Source organism: Dendropsophus ebraccatus, chromosome 13, assembly GCF_027789765.1.
Source record: "Dendropsophus ebraccatus isolate aDenEbr1 chromosome 13, aDenEbr1.pat, whole genome shotgun sequence".
NCBI lineage: Eukaryota > Metazoa > Chordata > Amphibia > Anura > Hylidae > Dendropsophus > Dendropsophus ebraccatus.
The window spans coordinates 272,501-293,952 of NC_091466.1; the positions used below are offsets into that span (position 1 = coordinate 272,501).

The following is a 21,452-nucleotide window of genomic DNA, read 5'->3' on the forward strand; positions in this document are numbered from 1 at the left end:
GTTTATAGTTTAAGGGTCCTGGATACCTGTAGTGTATAATTGGTGGAGGTCTTGTATGCCTGTAGTATATAGTTCGGGGGTCCTGTATACCTGTAGTGCATAGTTTGATGGTCCTGTATAACTGTAGTATAGAGTTGGTGGCGGTCCTTTATACCTGTAGTGTATAGTTTGGGGTCCTATATACCTGTAGTATATAGTTGGTGGAGTTCCTGTATACCTGTAGTATATAGCTTTGGGGTCCTGTATACCTGTAGTGTATAGTTTGGGGTCCTGTATACCTGTAGTATATAGTTGGAGTTCCTGTATACCTTTAGTATATAGCTTTGGGGTCCTGTATACCTGTAGTAAAGAGTTGGTGAAGGTGCTGTATACCTGTAGTATAGAGCTGGTGTAGGTCCTGTATACCTGTAGTGTATAGTTTTGAGGTCCTGTATACCTGTAGTATATAGTTGGTGGAGGTCCCGTGCACTTGTAGTGTATAGTTTTGGGGTCCTGTATACCTGTAGTGTCCTGTATACCTGCAGGGTCGTATTTACCATTAGGCACCCATGGTCTGGTGCGTAGGGTAGCACCTTGCAGAGGGGCAGTACCCTCCCGTTCAGACTTGCCAGAAAATCTTTGGTCAGGTCTTGTATAGCGGTGTTATCCAGTCACAGTATGGCAGTATTGGCCAGGTCTGGTATGGCAGTGTTATTCAGTCACAGTATGGCGGTATTGGTCAGGTCTGGTATGGCAGTGTTATCCAGTCACAGTATGGCGGTATTGGTCAGGTGTGGTATAGCAGTTTTTTTCCAGTCATAGTATGCCGGTATTGGTCAGGTGTGTTATGACAGTGTTATCCCGTCACAGTATGGTGGTATTGGTCAGGTCTGGTATAGCGGTGTTATCCAGTCACAGTATGGCGGTATTGGTCAGGTCTGGTGTGGCGGTGTTACCCAATCACAGTTTGGGGGAATTGGTCAGGCCTGGTATGGCAGTGTTATCCAGTCACAGTATGGTGGTATTGGTCAGGTCTGGTATGACAGTGTTATCCAGTCACAGTATGGCGGTATTGGTCAGGTCTGGCAGTGTTATCCAGTCACAGTATAGCGGTATTGGTCAGGACTGGTATGGCAGTGTTATCCAGTTACAGTATGGCGGTATTGGTCAGGTCTGGTATGACAGTGTTATCCAGTCACAGTATGGCGGTATTGGTCAGGTCTGGTATGACAGTGTTACCCAGTCACAGTTTGCTATACCTGTAGTGCCCTGTATATACATGTACTGTATAGATGGAGTAGGGGGACCTGTATATACATGTACTGTATAGATGGAGTAGGGGGTCCTGTATACCTGTAGTGCCCTGTATATACTTGTACTGTATAGCTGGAGTAGGGGGACCTGTATATACATGTACTGTATAGATGGAGTAGGGGGTCCTGTATACCTGTAGTGCCCTGTATATACATGTACTGTATAGCTGGAGTAGGGGGTCCTGTATATACATGTACTGTATAGATGGAGTAGGGGGTCCTGTATACCTGTAGTGCCCTGTATATACTTGTACTGTATAGCTGGAGTAGGGGGGCCTGTATATACATGTACTGTATAGATGGAGTAGGGGGTCCTGTATACCTGTAGTGCCCTGTATATACATGTACTGTATAGCTGGAGTAGGGGGTCCTGTATATACATGTACTGTATAGATGGAGTAGGGGGTCCTGTATACATGTACTGTATAGATGGAGTAGGGGGTCCTGTATACATGTACTGTATAGATGGAGTAGGGGGACCTGTATACATGTACTGTATAGATGGAGTAGGGGGTCCTGTATACATGTACTGTATAGATGGAGTAGGGGGACCTGTATACATGTACTGTATAGATGGAGTAGGGAGTCCTGTATACATGTACTGTATAGATGGAGTAGGGGGACCTGTATACATGTACTGTATAGATGGAGTAGGGAGTCCTGTATACATGTACTGTATAGATGGAGTAGGGGGCCCTGTATACATGTACTGTATAGATGGCGTAGGGGGCCCTGTATACATGTAGTGCCCTGTATATACATGTACTGTATAGATGGAGTAGGGAGCCCTGTATACATGTACTGTATAGATGAAGTAGGGGGTCCTGTATACCTGTAGTGCCCTGTATATACATGTACTGTATAGATGGAGTAGGGGGCCCTGTATACATGTACTGTATAGATGGAGTAGGGGGTCCTGTATACATGTACTGTATAGATGGAGTAGGGGACCCTGTATACCTGTACTGTATAGATGGAGTAGGGGGTCTACCAGTTATTTCAGTGGATCTGTTGTGAAGCAGCTTCCCTAGCAACCACAACTCCCTGTGAAAATGAAAGCAGTAAACCTATTGGTTGCTAAGGCTTCCAACTGCCGTTGTACTGCTGGGCAGCTGCAGCTAATTATATCACCTGTGTGTGCAGTGAGGAGATTTTCCCATTCATCTCTATGGGGCGCCGCTCTTCCCCCTCCCCCTCCTCTCCTGTACATCTGGCGGGGACGAGACCTTCGCTAAAACCTTCCCGGGCACCCAATGTATGTGTGTGCCAAATTTGGGGTCAAACGGTTCAGGCGTTTGGAAGTCTATAGAGGACAGACAGACAGACTTTGATTTTTATTATATAGATATACAGTGCACAGTACCACTTCTCTTGTCCTGTATGCTGGGTGTAATCCTCAGTATGTGTATATATATATATATATGTATATATATATATATATATATATATATATATATATATATATATACAGTGCACAGTACCACCAGCCCATACACAATCCACCATAAATTGCAGTATACAAGCACCTACCTTCCATCCTTGGTGAGACAGAAAGAGTTTCCCGTTCCAGAAGTATTTAGCCAATTCTTCAATTTTTATTGCTTCTCCAAGAATAAAAGCATCTGACATATATACATACGGTATATACAAGAGTCAGTGCATTGGGACTACTCATGTTGATCTTATTTATGCTCATACTACCATTACACCTGGTGCTCCATTTAAAGGGATAGTGTAGTGTAGTGGTGTGTGAAGCATATAACAATGCCTGCAGAGTGTTTGCAGAACTGACCTTCTTGCATTCTAGATCTGTGTCCAGCTATCATCTGCAGGTTATAGGGTCATAAAAGTCAGTGGTGGGATCTGATACTGGGGTAAGCAAATATGCTGGGGGCCTGATACTGGGGTCAGTAATATACTGGGGGCCTGATACTGTGGTATGTAATGTGATAGGGATCTGATACTGGGGTCAGTAATATGCTGGGGGCCTGATACTGGGGTCTGTAATGTGCTGGGGGCATAATACTGGGGTCAGTAATATGCTGGGGGTATGATACTGGGGTGTATACGATGCTGGAAGCCAGAAACTGGGGTGTGTAATATAATGGAAGCTTGATACTGGGGTCAGTAATATACTGGGGGTCTTATACTGGGGTGTGTAATATGGTTCTATAATGTGCTGGTGGTCTGGTACTGGGGTCTGTAATATGTTGGGGGCCTCATACTAGGGCCTGTGTTATGCTGGGGACCTAATACTGGGGTCTATAATATGATGGTCACCTAATACTGATGGTTGTGTTGTGCTGGGGGTTTGATACTGGGGTTTATAATGTGCTTTAGACCTGATAATGGGGTCTATGTTGTGCTGGGGTTGGATACTGTGTGAATAATATGCTGGGGGCCTGATACTGGGGTCTGTGTTATGCTGGGGGCCTGATTCTGGGGTTTGCAATATGCTGTAGACCTGATACAGGGGTCTGTGTTATGCTGGGGGTCTGAAACTGGGGTGTGTAATATGCTGGGGGCCTGATGCTGGGGACCTGATACTGGGGTCTGTATTATGCTGGGGACCTGATACTGGGGTGTGTAATATGCCGGGGGCCTGATACTGGGGTGTGTAATATGCTGGGGGCCTGATACTGGGGTCAGTAATATGCTGGGGGCCTGATACTGGGGTCTGTAATATGCTGGGGATCTGATACTGGGGTCAGTGTTACGCAGAGGGTCTGATACTGGTTTGTATAATATATCGACCTGATACTGAGGGCCTGTAGTATTCAGGACTACACATCCCCTCCCTCTGTATTGTCCTAACTGTAAAGGGGCTTACAGTGAGGGCAATACAAATCATCTGTGGAGAGCCACAGCCACAACCCACGACAAGCCATGCCCCTTGTGGTCAAAGCCAAAGTCTCCCTGAAAGTTATTTCTTCCAAATGTTGGCAACTATGGGTCATGTGACTTACACAAGGTAACTATCTGCTGTAGGATGTGGTGGGGCCATGTTGGGGGATTACCATGTAACAACCCTTTGGGCTGACCTCTGTGGGCACTGTTAGTAGTAAAGTAGTTCTCACCTCTAAATGGAGCAGTGCCTTCCGCCAACTCTTGACAACAGCTCTTCGGGGACGCAGCAAGGTTTTCCTTTGTTGCCAGGGGTCGACTTAGGAAACTCCTGCCCAGCTCAAGTACACACTCACTCCAGGGAAGGAGTATCAGACTGGGCCCACAGGGAGATATTGTCTGGATAATGTTATACACAGGTAATGAACTCAACAAAAATGAGACCCCTAGTGATGAAACGGTATTAATAGTACGATAAGCAAACCCAAACTCCCGACTTCTAACAACCCAAAGCAGTCTCTGGTCAACGACTAAATCGGCACACTTTTCTTAACTATCTACCCCTAGGAGTCTTTACAGTCGACTGGCCAGCAGTTAGCTCTGGAACTTTGTGTACGTGAATGTTATGGTCAGTAGCGGATCTTAATAGGACCTTTGCGGCGGTAGCCCGGGGCCCTAAGCTCCCGGGGGGCCCATGGCCACCCAAAAAGACTGATACTTTCAGTGGTGTACTGTCTCCTGGCTACATTTCAGCCGTGATTTGCAAAGAAAATCACTGCTTTTTTACCACACTTTTTTTTTACCACAAATAAATTCATCGTGATTTTCTCTATCCTGTACTATGAACACCACGCTATTGTTGCCATAGTTACAGTGGGGTGGGGGTGGGGGGCAGGCTTGGTGAACAACCCGGAGCCTATGGGAAAGTTAATCCGCCCCTGGACTGATGCACTTAGGGCCCTATTCCACCGGACGATTATCGTTCAGATTATCGTTAAATCGTTCGAATCTAAACGATAATCGTTCGGTTGAAATGCAGTAACGATTAACGACCGAACGAGAAATCGTTGATTGCTTTATAAGACCTGGACCTATTTTTATCGTTGCTCGTTCGCAAAACGTTCGCAAATCGTTCGCATTGAATAAGACATCGTTCGGTCGTTCGCAATAGATACGAACGCAATAGCGAAGAAATACGGAAGAAGAAACGATCGCAATTACGATCATAAGTAACGATTATCGTTCCATGGAAATGAGTGAACGTTTTCAGGTCTTTCTCAATAGCGGTCGTTTGAGATCGTTAATCGTTAACGATTATGCTAACGATAATCGTCCGGTGGGATAGGGCCCTTACTGTGTCTTGACTGTAAACCAGCAGGGTTGATCAAGTCCATGAGTTTGGATGGCAGAATCCTCCAGGCAGGCAGTTCTGGATTCTATGAAGGTGGTGCCATTGCTGGAGGGACAGGGACCATAGCCATACCATGTCTCCATCCCTCCATAGCCATACCATGCCCCTGTCCCTCCATAGCCATACCATGCCGCCGTCCCTCCATAGCCATACCATGTCTCCATCCCTCCATTGCCATACCATGCCTCCATCCCTCCATAGCTATACCATGTCTCCGTCCCTCCATAGCCATACCATGTCTCCATCCCTCCATAGCCATACCATGTCTCCATCCCTCCATAGCCATACCATGCCCCTGTCCCTCCATAGCCATACCATGCCCCCGTCCCTCCATAGCCATACCATGTCTCCATCCCTCCATAGCCATACCATGTCTCCATCCCTCCATAGCCATACCATGTCTCCATCCCTCCATAGCCATACCATGTCTCCATCCCTCCATAGCCATACCATGTCCCTGTCCCTCCATAGCCATACCATGCCCCCGTCCCTCCATAGCCATACCATGTCTCCATCCCTCCATAGCCATACCATGTCTCCATCCCTCCATAGCCATACCATGTCTCCGTCCCTCCATAGCCATACCATGTCTCCGTCCCTCCATAGCCATACCATGTCTCCGTCCCTCCATAGCCATACCATGTCTCCGTCCCTCCATAGCCATACCATGTCTCCGTCCCTCCATAGCCATACCATGTCTCCGTCCCTCCATAGCCATACCATGCCCCTGTCCCTCCATAGCCATACCATGTCTCCATCCCTCCATAGCCATACCATGTCTCCGTCCCTCCATAGCCATATCATGTCTCCGTCCCTCCATAGCCATACCATGCCCCTGCCCCATAGCCATACCATGCCCCTGCCCCATAGTCATAGTATGCCCCAGTCCCTCCACAGCCACACCATGCCCCTGCCCCATAGCCATACCATGCTCCGTTCCTCCACAGCCATACCATGTCCCTGTCCCTCCATAGCCATACCATGCCCCTGCCCCATAGCCATACCATGCCCCGTTCCTCCACAGCCATACCATGTCCTCGTCCCTCCATTGCCATACCATGTCCTCGTCCCTCCATAGCCATACCATGCCCCCGTCCCTCCACAGCCATACCATGCCCCCATAGCCATACCATGCCCCGCCTCCATTGCCATACCATGTCCCCGTCCGTCCACAGCCATACCATGCCCCCATAGCCATACCATGCCCCGCCTCCATTGCCATACCATGTCTCCGTCCCTCCATAGCCATACCATGTCCCTGTCACTCCATTGCCATACCATGTCTCCAACCCTCCATAGCCATACCATGTCTCCATCCCTCCATAGCCATACCATGTCTCCATCCCTCCATAGCCATACCATGTCTCCATCCCTCCATAGCCATACCATGCCCCCGCCCCTCCATAGCCATACCATGTCTCCATCCCCCCATAGCCATACCATGTCTCCATCCCTCCATAGCCATACCATGCCCCTGTCCCACCATAGCCATACCATGCCCCTGCCCCATAGCCATACCATGCCCCTGCCCCATAGCCATACCATGCCCCTGCCCCATAGCCATACCATGCCCCTGCCCCATAGCCATACCATGCCCCTGCCCCACCATAGCCATACCATGCCCCTATCCCTCTATAGCAATACCATGCCCCTGCCCCCAGAGCCATACCATGCCACTCCCCCATAGCCATACCATGCCCCCGTCCCACCATAGCCATACCATGCCCCAGTCCCTCCACAGCCATACCATGTCTCCATCCCTCCATAGCCAAACCATGTCTCCGTCACTCCATAGCCATACCATGTCTCCGTCACTCCATAGCCATACCATGTCTCCGTCCCTCCACAGCCATACCATGCCCCCGTCCCACCATAGCCATACCATGCCCCAGTCCCTCCACAGCCATACCATGTCTCCGTCACTCCATAGCCATACCATGTCTCCGTCCCTCCACAGCCATATCATGCCCCCGTCCCACCATAGCCATACCATGCCCCAGTCCCTCCACAGCCATACCATGTCTCCGTCACTCCATAGCCATACCATGTCTCCGTCCCTCCACAGCCATACCATGCCCCCGTCCCACCATAGCCATACCATGCCCCAGTCCCTCCACAGCCATACCATGCCCCCATAGCCATACCATGCCCCGCCTCCATTGCCATACCATGTCCTCGTCCCTCCATAGCCTTACCATGCCCCCATAGCCATACCATGCCCCGCCTCCATTGCCATACCATGTCCTCGTCCCTCCATAGCCATACCATGCCCCCGTCCCACCACAGCCATACCATGCCCCGCCTCCATTGCCATACCATGTCCTCGTCCCTCCATAGCCTTACCATGCCCCCGTCCCTCCACAGCCATACCATGCCCCCGTCCCTCCACAGCCATACCATGCCCCGCCTCCATTGCCATACTATGTCCTCGTCCCTCCATAGCCATACCATGCCCCCATCCCTCCACAGCCATACCATGCCCCCATAGCCATACCATGCCCCGCCTCCATTGCCATACCATGTCCCCGTCCCTCCACAGCCATACCATGCCCCCATAGCCATACCATGCCCCGCCTCCATTGCCATACCATGTCTCCGTCCCTCCATAGCCATACCATGTCCCTGTCACTCCATAGCCATACCATGTCTCCAACCCTCCATAGCCATACCATGTCTCCATCCCTCCATAGCCATACCATGTCTCCATCCCTCCATAGCCATACCATGTCTCCATCCCTCCATAGCCATACCATGCCCCCGCCCCTCCATAGCGATACCGTGTCTCCATCCCCCCATAGCCATACCATGTCTCCATCCCTCCATAGCCATACCATGCCCCTGTCCCACCATAGCCATACCATGCCCCTGCCCCATAGCCATACCATGCCCCTGTCCCACCATAGCCATACCATGCCCCTGTCCCACCATAGGCATACCATGCCCCAGTCCCTCTATAGCAATACCATGCCCCTGCCCCCACAGCCATACAATGCCCCTGCCCCATAGCCATACCATGCCCCCGTCCCACCATAGCCATACCATGCCCCCGTCCCACCATAGCCATACCATGCCCCAGTCCCTCCACAGCCATACCATGCCCCCATAGCCATACCATGCCCCGCCTCCATTGCCATACCATGTCCTCGTCCCTCCATAGCCTTACCATGCCCCCGTCCCTCCACAGCCATACCATGCCCCGCCTCCATTGCCATACCATGCCCCGCCTCCATTGCCATACCATGTCCTCGTCCCTCCATAGCCATACCATGCCCCCGTCCCTCCACAGCCATACCATGCCCCCATAGCCATACCATGCCCCGCCTCCATTGCCATACCATGTCCCCGTCCCTCGACAGCCATACCATGCCCCCATAGCCATACCATGCCCCGCCTCCATTGCCATACCATGTCTCCGTCCCTCCATAGCCATACCATGTCCCTGTCACTCCATAGCCATACCATGTCTCCAACCCTCCATAGCCATACCATGTCTCCATCCCTCCATAGCCATACCATGTCTCCATCCCTCCATAGCCATACCATGTCTCCATCCCTCCATAGCCATACCATGCCCCCGCCCCTCCATAGCCATACCATGTCTCCATCCCCCCATAGCCATACCATGTCTCCATCCCTCCATAGCCATACCATGACCCTGTCCCACCATAGCCATACCATGCCCCTGCCCCATAGCCATACCATGCCCCTGTCCCACCATAGGCATACCATGCCCCAGTCCCTCTATAGCAATACCATGCCCCTGCCCCACAGCCATACAATGCCCCTGCCCCATAGCCATACCATGCCCCCGTCCCACCATAGCCATACCATGCCCCAGTCCCTCCACAGCCATACCATGCCCCCATAGCCATACCATGCCCCGCCTCCATTGCCATACCATGTCCTCGTCCCTCCATAGCCATACTATGCCCCCGTCCCTCCATAGCCTTACCATGCCCCCGTCCCTCCACAGCCATACCATGCCCCCATAGCCATACCATGCCCCGCCTCCATTCCCATACCATGTCGTCGTCCCTCCATAGCCATACCATGCCCCCGTCCTTCCACAGCCATACCATTCCCCCATAGCCATACCATGCCCGCCTCCATTGCCATACCATGTCCCCGTCCCTCCACAGCCATACCATGCCCCCATAGCCATACCATGCCCCGCCTCCATTGCCATGCCATGTCTCCGTCCCTCCATAGCCATACCATGTCCCTGTGACTCGATAGCCAAACCATGTCTCCGTCCCTCCATAGCCATACCATGTCTCCATTCCTCCATAGCCATACCATGTCTCCATCCCTCCATAGCCATACCATGTCTCCATCCCTCCATAGCCATACCATGTCTCCGTCCCTCCATAGCCATACCATGTCCCCGTCCCTCCATAGCCATACCATGTCCCCGTCCCTCCATAGCCATACCATGTCCCCGTCCCTCCATAGCCATACCATGTCTCCATCCCTCCATAGCCATACCATGTCCCCGTCCCTCCATAGCCATACCATGTCTCCGTCCCTCCATAGCCATACCATGTCTCCATCCCTCCATAGCCATACCATGTCCCCGTCCCTCCATAGCCATACCATGTCCCCGTCCCTCCATAGCCATACCATGTCCCTGTCCCATGATTGGCCAGTGCTCTAGTTGTCATGGTGATTTCTGGGATCCTGAGTTGTACCATAACTGCATATTTGGCGACTCAGCTGAAGGTCGGCTGCAGGAGGAGAAAGCAGCTGGATCCAGTCTGATCTGTCTGCACCCACAACAAACACACTGACACCGCCTCCATGTTTACAGTCAGCAGAGCCGCCCCTGCTACATCCTGCACAGAGTAACCCTGACATCATGTGACCAAGTTATATATATCACATATCAGTATATGACCTATAGGGGTATATATTACACATATATCACATATCAGTATCTGTCCTATAGGGGTATATTATACGTATATCACATATCAGTATCTGTCCTATAGGGGTATATATTACACATATATCACATATCAGTATCTGACCTATAGGGGTATATATTACACATATATCACATATCAGTATCTGACCTATAGGGGTATATATTACACATATATCACATATCAGTATCAAACCTATAGGGGTATATTACACATATATCACATATCAGTATCTGACCTATAGGGGTATATTACACATATATCACATATCAGTATCTGACCTATAGGGGTATATTACACATATATCACATATCAGTATCTGACCTATAGGGGTATATATTGTACATATATCACATATCAGTATCTGTCCTATAGGGGTATATTATACGTATATCACATATCAGTATCTGTCCTATAGGGGTATATTACACATATATCACATATCAGTATCTGTCCTATAGGTGTATATTACACATATATCACATATCAGTATCTGTCCTATAGGGGTATATTATACATATATCACATATCAGTATATGACCTATAGGGGTATATATTACACATATATCACATATCAGTATCTGTCCTATAGGGGTATATTATACGTATATCACATATCAGTATCTGTCCTATAGGGGTATATATTACACATATATCACATATCAGTATCTGACCTATAGGGGTATATATTACACATATATCACATATCAGTATCTGACCTATAGGGGTATATATTATACATATATCACATATCAGTATCTGACCTATAGGGGTATATTACACATATATCACATATCAGTATCTGACCTATAGGGGTATATTACACATATATCACATATCAGTATCTGACCTATAGGGGTATATATTGTACATATATCACATATCAGTATCTGTCCTATAGGGGTATATTATACGTATATCACATATCAGTATCTGTCCTATAGGGGTATATATTATACATATATCACATGTCAGTATCTGTCCTATAGGGGTATATATTATACATATATCACATGTCAGTATCTGTCCTATAGGGATATATATTATACATATATCACATATCAGTATCTGTCCTATAGGGGTATATATTACACATATATCACATATCAGTATCTGTCCTATAGGGGCATATTACACATATATCACATATCAGTATCTGTCCTATAGGGGTATATTATATGTATATCACATATCAGTATCTGTCCTATAGGGGTATATATTATACATATATCATATCAGTATCTGTCCTATAGGGGTATATTACACATATATCATATCAGTATCTGTCCTATAGGGGTATATTACACATATATCACATATCAGTATATGACCTATAGGGGTATATTATACGTATATCACATATCAGTATCTGTCCTATAGGGGTATATATTATACATATATCACATATCAGTATCTGACCTATAGGGGTATATTATACATATATCACATATCAGTATCTGTCCTATAGGGGTATATATTACACATATATCACATATCAGTATCTGTCCTATAGGGGTATATATTATACATATATCACATATCAGTATCTGTCCTATAGGGGTATATTATACGTATATCACATATCAGTATCTGTCCTATAGGGGTATATATTACACATATATCACATATCAGTATCTGTCCTATAGGGGTATATATTATACATATATCACATATCAGTATCTGTCCTATAGGGGTATATATTGTACATATATCACATATCAGTATATGACCTATAGGGGTATATTATACGTATATCACATATCAGTATCTGTCCTATAGGGGTATATATTATACATATATCATATCAGTATCTGTCCTATAGGGGTATATTATACATATATCACATATCAGTATCTGTCCTATAGGGGTATATATTATACATATATCACATATCAGTATATGACCTATAGGGGTATATTATACGTATATCACATATCAGTATCTGTCCTATAGGGGTATATATTATACATATATCATATCAGTATCTGTCCTATAGGGGTATATTATACATATATCACATATCAGTATCTGTCCTATAGGGGTATATATTATACATATATCACATATCAGTATATGACCTATAGGGGTATATTATACGTATATCACATATCAGTATATGACCTATAGGGGTATATTATACATATATCATATCAGTATCTGTCCTATAGGGGTATATATTACACATATATCATATCAGCATCTGTCCTATAGGGGTATATTATACGTATATCACATATCAGTATCTGTCCTATAGGAGTATATTATACATATATCATATCAGTATCTGTCCTATAGGGGTATATATTACACATATATCATATCAGCATCTGTCCTATAGGGGTATATTATACATATCAATATACACAATAGATGTGAAGGAAAGTGATTTTCTTACCAAGTAGCCGCAATCTTTGGGTAATGAGACCCACTGTACTCCAGCAATATGGAGCAAACTATAGATGCAATATGGAGCACACTATAGATGCAATATGGAGCACACTATAGATGCAGCATACAAAACAATACAATACACAGCTGATGTGACTCTCACATCTGGACGCCCAAGTACGTCCTATTCGCGGATGTTTCGGAGGATACAAACTCTGCGCATGACAAAGGAGGAGTTTGTATCCCCTGAAACATCCGCGAGTAGGACGTACTTGGGCGTCCAGATGTGAGAGTCACATCAGCTGTGTATTGTATTGTTTTGTACGCTGCATCTATAGTGTGCTCCATATTGCATCTATAGTGTGCTCCATATTGCATCTATAGTGTGCTCCATATTGCATCTATAGTGTGCTCCATACTGCATCTATAGTGTGCTCCATATTGCATCTATAGTGTGCTCCATATTGCATCTATAGTGTGCTCCATATTGCATCTATAGTGTGCTCCATATTGCTGGAGTACAGTGGGTCTCATTACCCAAAGATTGCGGCTACTTGGTGAGAAAATCACTTTCCTTCACATCTATTGTGTATATTGGATTGTTTAATCGGACTGGTGGAGTTCGGGAGTGTGGAGGGTGCTCATAAGTATTGTAGTGCGTAGTAATCCTGTTGAACTGTATATTATACGTATATCACATATCAGTATATGACCTATAGGTGTATATATTATACATACACTCACCGGCCACTTTATTAGGTACACCATGCTAGTAACGGGTGGTCTTCTGCTGCTGTAGCCCATCTGCCTCAGAGTTGGCCGTACTGTGCGCTCAGAGATGCTCTTCTGCCTACCTTGGTTGTAACGGTTGGCTATTTGAGTCACTGTTGCCTTTCTATCAGCTGGAACCAGTCTGCCCATTCTCCTCTGACCTCTGGCATCAACAAGGCATTTCCGCCCACAGAACGGCCGCTCACTGGATGGTTTTTCTTTTTCGGACCATTCTCTGTAAACCCTAGAGATGGTTGTGCGTGAAAATCCCAGTAGATCAGCAGTTTCTGAAATACTCAGACCAGCCCTTCTGGCACCAACAACCATGCCACGTTCAAAGGCCTCAAATCACCTTTCTTCCCCATACTGATGCTCGGTTTGAACTGCAGGAGATTGTCTTGACCATGTCTACATGCCTAAATGCACTGAGTTGCCGCCATGTGATTGGCTGATTAGAAATTAGGTGGTAACGTGCAGTTGGACAGGTGTACCTAATAAAGTGGCTGGTGAGTGTATATCACATATCAGTATCTGACCTATAGGGATATATATTATACGTATATCACATATCAGTATCTGACCTATAGGGGTATATTACACATCAGGAGCACTGTGCGGTAAGGTATCAGGAGCACTGTGAGGTATTAGGAGTACTGTGCGGTGAGGTATCAGGAGTACTGTGCGGTGAGGTATCAGGAGCACTGTGCAGTGAGGTATCAGGAGCACTGTGCGGTGAGGTATCAGGAGCACTGTGCGGTGAGGTATCAGGAGTACTGTGCGGTGAGGTATCAGGAGCACTGTGCGGTGAGGTATCAGGAGTACTGTGCGGTGAGGTATCAGGAGTACTGTGCGGTGAGGTATCAGGAGTACTGTGCGGTGAGGTATCAGGAGTACTGTGCGGTGAGGTATCAGGAGCACTGTGCGGTGAGGTATCAGGAGTACTGTGCGGTGAGGTATCACGAGTACTGTGCGGTGAGGCATCCGTAGTACCGTGCGGTGAGGCATCTGTAGTACCGTGCGGTGAGGCATCTGTAGTACCGTGCGGTGAGGCATCTGTAGTACCGTGCGGTGAGGCATCTGTAGTACCGTGCGGTGAGGCATCAGTAGTACCGTGCGGTGAGGCATCAGTAGTACCGTGCGGTGAGGTATCAGTAGAACTGTGCAGTAAGAATCAGGAGTACCGTGCAGTAAGTATCAGTAGTACCGTGCGGTGAGGTATCAGGAGCACTGTGCAGTAAGTATCAGGAGTACCGTGCGGTAAGTATCAGTAGTACCGTGCAGTAAGTATCAGTAGTACCGTGCGGTGAGGTATCAGTAGTACCGTGCGGTGAGGTATCAGGAGCACTGTGCAGTGAGGTATCAGGAGTACCGTGCAGTAAGTATCAGTAGTACCGTGCGGTGAGGTATCAGGAGCACTGTGCAGTAAGTATCAGGAGTACCGTGCGGTAAGTATCAGTAGTACCGTGCAGTAAGTATCAGTAGTACCGTGCGGTGAGGTATCAGTAGTACCGTGCGGTGAGGTATCAGGAGCACTGTGCGGTAAGTATCAGGAGTACCGTGCAGTAAGTATCAGTAGTACCGTGCAGTGTGGTATGAGGAGTACTGCACAGTGAATACTGAGCACCGTCCTGCTATCAGTGTAGGAGTGTTAGTTCTGCACTATACTCACTGATATATCTGTCTTTTACAGCTTTACAAGGATGGAGTTTTCCAAGCTTCCACGGTTGAGTGATATGGAGCAGGAGAGTATGCTGGGATTTGTCCATGGAGTGTCTGGACCAGGTTAGTGGGTGTTCAGGGTGGGGGGCTTCCTGACCTTGTGCTCCCTCTAGTGCAACACCAACCACATCATCCTCCCCATCATCAGCTCCTCTCCTCCTCTGTCTCCCTCCTCCTTCCATGTCTCCACACCCCTCCCCCCATGTCTCCTCACCCCTCCCTTGTCTCCTTACTCCTCCCATATCCCCACTCCTCCCCTGTCTCCCTCCTCATCCCACCTCCCTACTCCTCCCCTGTCTCCCTCCTCCTCTGTTTCAAAACTCCTTCCCTGTCTCCCTCCTCCTCCTCTGTTTCCACACCCCTCCCCTGTCTCCCTCCCCCTCCCCTGACTCCCTCCTACCCCCCCTGTCTCCCTCCTCCTCCTCTGTTTCCACACCCCTCCCCTGTCTCCACACTCCTCCCCTGTCTCCACACTCCTCCCCTGTCATCCTCCTCCTCCTCCTCCTCCCCTGTCTCCCTCCTCCCCTGTCTCCACACTCCCATATCCCCACTCCTCCCCTGTCTCCCTCCTCCTCTGTTTCAAAACTCCTCCCCTGTCTCCTCACTCCTCCTCTGTTTCCACACCCCTCCCCTGTCTCCCTCCTACCCCCCCTGTCTCCCTCCTCCTCCCCTGTCTCCACACTCCTCCCCTGTCTCCACACTCCTCCCCTGTCTCCACACTCCTCCCCTGTCTCCAAACTCCTCCCCTGTCTCTCCAATCCTCCCCTGTCTCCCTCCTCCTCCTCTGTCTCCCTCCCCCTTCCCTGTCTCCCTCCTCCTCCTCTGTCTCCCTCCCCCTTCCCTGTCTCCCTCCTCCTCCTCTGTTTCCACACCCCTCCCCTGTCTCCACACTCCTCCCCTGTCTCCACACTCCTCCCCTGTCATCCTCCTCCTCCTCCTCCTCCCCTGTCTCCCTCCTCCCCTGTCTCCACACTCCCATATCCCCACTCCTCCCCTGTCTCCCTCCTCCTCTGTTTCAAAACTCCTCCCCTGTCTCCTCACTCCTCCTCTGTTTCCACACCCCTCCCCTGTCTCCCTCCTACCCCCCCTGTCTCCCTCCTCCTCCCCTGTCTCCACACTCCTCCCCTGTCTCCACACTCCTCCCCTGTCTCCACACTCCTCCCCTGTCTCCAAACTCCTCCCCTGTCTCTCCAATCCTCCCCTGTCTCCCTCCTCCTCCTCTGTCTCCCTCCCCCTTCCCTGTCTCCCTCCTCCTCCCCTGTCTCCCCACTCCTTCCCTGTCTCCCTCCTCCTTCCCTGTCTCCCTCCTCCTCCCCTGTCTCACTCCTCCTCCTCCCCGGTCTCCCTCCTCCTTCCCTGTCTCCCCACTCCTCCCCTGTCTCTTTTCCTCCCCTGTCTCTCTTTTCCTCCCCTGTCTCTCTCCTTCTCCCCTGTCTCCCTTCTCCTTCCCTGTCTCCCTTCTCCTCCCCTGTCTCCCCCCTTCCTCCCCTGTCTCCCTCCTCCTCCCCTGTCTCCTTCCTCCTTCCCTGTCTCCTTCCTCCTTCCCTGTCTCCCTCCTCCTCCCCTGTCTCCCTCCTCCTCCCCTGTCTCATTCCTCCTCTCTGTCTCCTCCTCCTCCCCTGTCTCCTTCCTCCTCTCTGTCTCCTCCACTGTCTCCTTCCTCCCCTGTCTCCTTCCTCCTCCCGTCTCCTTCCTCCTCTCTGTCTCCTCCCCTGTCTCCCTCCTCCTCCCCTGTCTCCTTCCTCCCCTGTCTCCTTCCTCCTCTGTCTCCTTCCTCCCCTGTCTCCTTCCTCCTCTCTGTCTCCTCCCCTGTCTCCCTCCTCCTCCCCTGTCTCCTTCCTCCCCTGTCTCCTTCCTCCTCTCTGTCTCCTCCCCTGTCTCCCTCCTCCTCCCCTGTCTCCCCACTCCTCCCCTGTCTCCTCACTCCTCCCCTGTCTCCTCACTCCTCCCCTGTCTCCTCACTCCTCCCTGTCTCCTCCTCTCTGTCTCCTTCCTCCTCTCTGTCCCCTCCCCTGTCTCCCTCCTTCCTCCCCGGTCTTCTTCCTCCTCTCTGTCTCCTCCCCTGTCTCCATCCTCCTCCCCTGTCTCCACACTCCTCCCCTGTCTCCACACTCCTCCCCTGTCTCCACACTCCTCCCCTGTCTCCTCCCCTGTCTCCTCTCTCCTCCCCTGTCTCCACACTCCTCCCCTGTCTCCTCACTCCTCCCCTGTCTCCTCACGCCTCCCCTGTCTCCTCACTCCTCCCCTGTCTCCCTCCTCCTCTGTCTCCCTCCTACTCCCCTGTCTCCTCACTCCTCCCCTGTCTCCACACTCCTCCCCTGTCTCCACACTCCTCCCCTGTCTCCTCACTCCTCCCCCCTCCCCTGTCTCCACACTCCTTCCCTGTCTCCTCACTCCTCCCCTGTCTCCCTCCTCACTCCACCCCTGTCTCCTCACTCCTCCCCTGTCTCCTTCCTCCTCCCCTGTCTCCCTCCTCCTCCCCTGTCTCCTTCCTCCTTCCCTGTCTCCTTCCTCCTTCCCTGTCTCCCTCCTCCTCCCCTGTCTCCCTCCTCCTCCCCTGTGTCCCTCCTCCTCCCCTGTCTCCCTTCTCCTGCCCTGTCTCCTTCCTCCTTCTTTGTCTCCTTCCTCCTTCCCTGTCTCCCTCCTCCTCCCCTGTCTCCCTCCTCCTCCCCTGTCTCATTCCTCCTCTCTGTCTCCTCCTCCTCCCCTGTCTCCTTCCTCCTCTCTGTCTCCTCCCCTGTCTCCTTCCTCCCCTGTCTCCTTCCTCCTCCCGTCTCCTTCCTCCTCTCTGTCTCCTCCCCTGTCTCCCTCCTCCTCCCCTGTCTCCTTCCTCCTCTGTCTCCTTCCTCCTCTGTCTCCTTCCTCCCCTGTCTCCTTCCTCCTCTCTGTCTCCTCCCCTGTCTCCTTCCTCCTCTCTGTCTCCTCCCCTGTCTCCCTCCTCCTCCCCTGTCTCCCCACTCCTCCCCTGTCTCCCCACTCCTCCCCTGTTTCCTCACTCCTCCCCTGTCTCCTCACTCCTCCCCTGTCTCCTTCTTCCTTTCTGTCTCCTTCCTCCTCTCTGTCTCCTCCCCTGTCTCCCTCCTTCCTCCCCGGTCTTCTTCCTCCTCTCTGTCTCCTCCCCTGTCTCCATCCTCCTCCCCTGTCTCCACACTCCTCCCCTGTCTCCACACTCCTCCCCTGTCTCCACACTCCTCCCCTGTCTCCTCTCTCCTCCCCTGTCTCCTCTCTCCTCCCCTGTCTCCACACTCCTCCCCTGTCTCCTCACTCCTCCCCTGTCTCCTCACGCCTCCCCTGTCTCCTCACTCCTCCCCTGTCTCCCTCCTCCTCCCCTGTCTCCACACTCCTCCCCTGTCTCCACACTCCTCCCCTGTCTCCACACTCCTCCCCTGTCTCCTCACTCCTCCCCCCTCCCCTGTCTCCACACTCTTTCCCTGTCTCCTCACTCCTCCCCTGTCTCCCTCCTCACTCCTCCCCTGTCTCCTCACTCCTCCCCTGTCTCCACACTCCTCCCCTGTCTCCTCACTCCTCCCCTGTCTCCAAACTCCTCCCCTGTCTCCAAACTCCTCCCCTGTCTCCAAACTCCTCCCCTGTCTCCACACTCCTCCCCTGTCTCCACACTCCTCCCCTGTCTCCTCACTCCTCCCCTGTCTCCTCACTCCTCCCCTGTCTCCACACTCCTCCCCTGTCTCCACACTCCTCCCCTGTCTCCACACTCCTCCCCTGTCTCCACACTCCTCCCCTGTCTCCTCACTCCTCCCCTGTCTCCTCACTCCTCCCCTGTCTCCAAACTCCTCCCCTGTCTCCTCACTCCTCCCCTGTCTCCTCACTCCTCCCCTGTCTCCACACTCCTCCCCTGTCTCCACACTCCTCCCCTGTCTCACTCCTCCTCCTCCCCTGTCTCCTCACTCCTCCCCTGTCTCCTCACTCCTCCCCTGTCTCCTCACTCCTCCCCTGTCTCCACACTCCTCCCCTGTCTCCTCACTCCTCCCCTGTCTCCCCACTCCTCCCCTGTTTCCCTCCGCTGTCTCCCTCCTTCTCCTTCCCTGTCTCCCCATTCCTCCCCTGTCTCCTTCCTCCTCTGTCTCCTCCCCTGTCTCCCTCCCCCTCCCCTGTCTCCTTCCTCCTCTCTGTCTCCTCCCCTGTCTTCCTCCTCCTCCCCTGTCTCCTTCCTCCCCTGTCTCCTTCCTCCTCTCTGTCTCCTCCCCTGTCTCCTTCCTCCTCTCTGTCTCCTCCCCTGTCTCCCTCCTCCTCCCCTGTCTCTTCCCTCCTCCTCCCCTGTCTCATTCCTCCTCTCTGTCTCCCTCCTCCCCCCTGTCTCCCTCCTCCTCCCCTGTCTACCTCCTCCTCTCCTGTCTCCTTCCTCCTCTCTGTCTCCTCCACTGTCTCCTTCCTCCCCTGTCTCCTTCCTCCTCTCTGTCTCCTCCCCTGTCTTCCTCCTCCTCCCGTCTCCTTCCTCCTCTCTGTCTCCTCCCCTGTCTCCCTCCTCCTCCCCTGTCTCCTTCCTCCCCTGTCTCCTTCCTCCTCTCTGTCTCCTTCCTCCCCTGTCTCCCTCCTCCTCCCCTGTCTCCTTCCTCCCCTGTCTCCCCACTCCTCCCCTGTCTCCTTCCTCCCCTGTCTCCTTCCTCCTCTCTGTCTCCTCCCCTGTCTCCCTCCTCCTCCCCTGTCTCCCCACTCCTCCCCTGTCTCCCCACTCCTCCCCTGTTTCCTCACTCCTCCCCTGTCTCCTCACTCCTCCCCTGTCTCCTCACTCCTCCCCTGTCTCCTCACTCCTCCCCTGTCTCCCTCCTCCTCCCCTGTCTCCCTCCTCCTCCCCTGTCTCCTTCCTCCTCTCTGTCTCCTCCCCTGTCTCCCTCCTTCCTCCCCGGTCTCCTTCCTCCTCTCTGTCTCCTCCCCTGTCTCCATCCTCCTCCCCTGTCTCCATCCTCCTCCTCTGTCTCCCTCCTCCTCCCCTGTCTCCTCACTCCTCCCCTGTCTCCCTCCTCCTCCCCTGTCTCCTCACTCCTCCCCTGTCTCCTCACTCCTCCCCTGTCTCCTCTCTCCTCCCCTGTCTCCTCACTCCTCCCCTGTCTCCCTCCTCCTCTGTCTCCCTCCTCCTCCCCTGTCTCCTCACTCCTCCCCTGTCTCCTCACTCCTCCCCTGTCTCCCTCCTCCTCCCCTGTGTCCTCACTCCTCCCCTGTCTCCCTCCTCCTCCCCTGTCTCCTCACTCCTCCCCTGTCTCCTAACTCCTCCCCTGTCTCCTCTCTCCTCCCCTGTCTCCACACTCCTCCCCTGTCTCCTCACTCCTCCCCTGTCTCCTCACTCCTCCCCTGTCTCCCTCCTCCTCCCCTGTCTCTTTCCTCCCCTGTCTCCCCACTTCTCCCCTGTTTCCTCACTCCTCCCCTGTTTCCTCACTCCTCCCCTGTCTCCTCACTCCTCCCCTGTCTCCTCACTCCTCCCCTGTCTCCTTCCTCCTCTCTGTCTCCTTCCTCCTCTCTGTCTCCTCCCCTGTCTCCCTCCTTCCTCCCCGGTCTCCTTCCTCCTCTCTGTCTCCTCCCCTGTCTCCATCCTCCTCCCCTGTCTCCATCCTCCTCCTCTGTCTCCATCCTCCTCCTCTGTCTCCCTCCTCCTCCTCTGTCTCCCTCCTCCTCCCCTGTCTCCTCACTCCTCCCCTGTCTCCCTCCTCCTCCCCTGTCTCCTCACTCCTCCCCTGTCTCCTCACTCCTCCCCTGTCTCCTCTCTCCTCCCCTGTCTCCTCTCTCCTCCCCTGTCTCCTCACTCCTCCCCTGTTTCCTCACTCCTCCTCTGTCTCCTCCTCCTCCCCTGTCTCCTCACTCCTCCCCTGTCTCCTCACTCCTCCCCTGTCTCCTCACTCCTCCCCTGTCTCCTCACTCCTCCCCTGTCTCCCTCCTCCTCCCCTGTCTCCCTCCTCCTCCCCTGTCTCCTCACTCCTCCCCTGTCTCCTAACTCCTCCCCTGTCTCCTCACTCCTCCCCTGTCTCCTCACTCCTCCCCTGTCTCCTCACTCCTCCCCTGTCTCCTCACTCCTCCCCTGTCTCCTCACTCCTCCCCTGTCTCCACACTCCTCCCCTGTCTCCACACTCCTCCCCTGTCTCCACACTCCTCCCC

At 51.7% G+C, this 21,452-nt stretch overlaps 1 protein-coding gene across 1 annotated transcript in view; it reads left to right on the top strand.

Annotated features, from left to right (window-relative positions):
* Positions 1 to 21,452, top strand: part of LOC138771332 (V-type proton ATPase catalytic subunit A-like) — a 73,040-nt gene that overhangs the window by 2,412 nt on the left and 49,176 nt on the right. Inside the window, exon 2 of the mRNA XM_069950954.1 lies at positions 15,319 to 15,410. Within this exon, the coding sequence (XP_069807055.1) occupies positions 15,319 to 15,410 (92 nt within the window). The remainder of the gene's footprint in view (positions 1 to 15,318; positions 15,411 to 21,452) is intronic.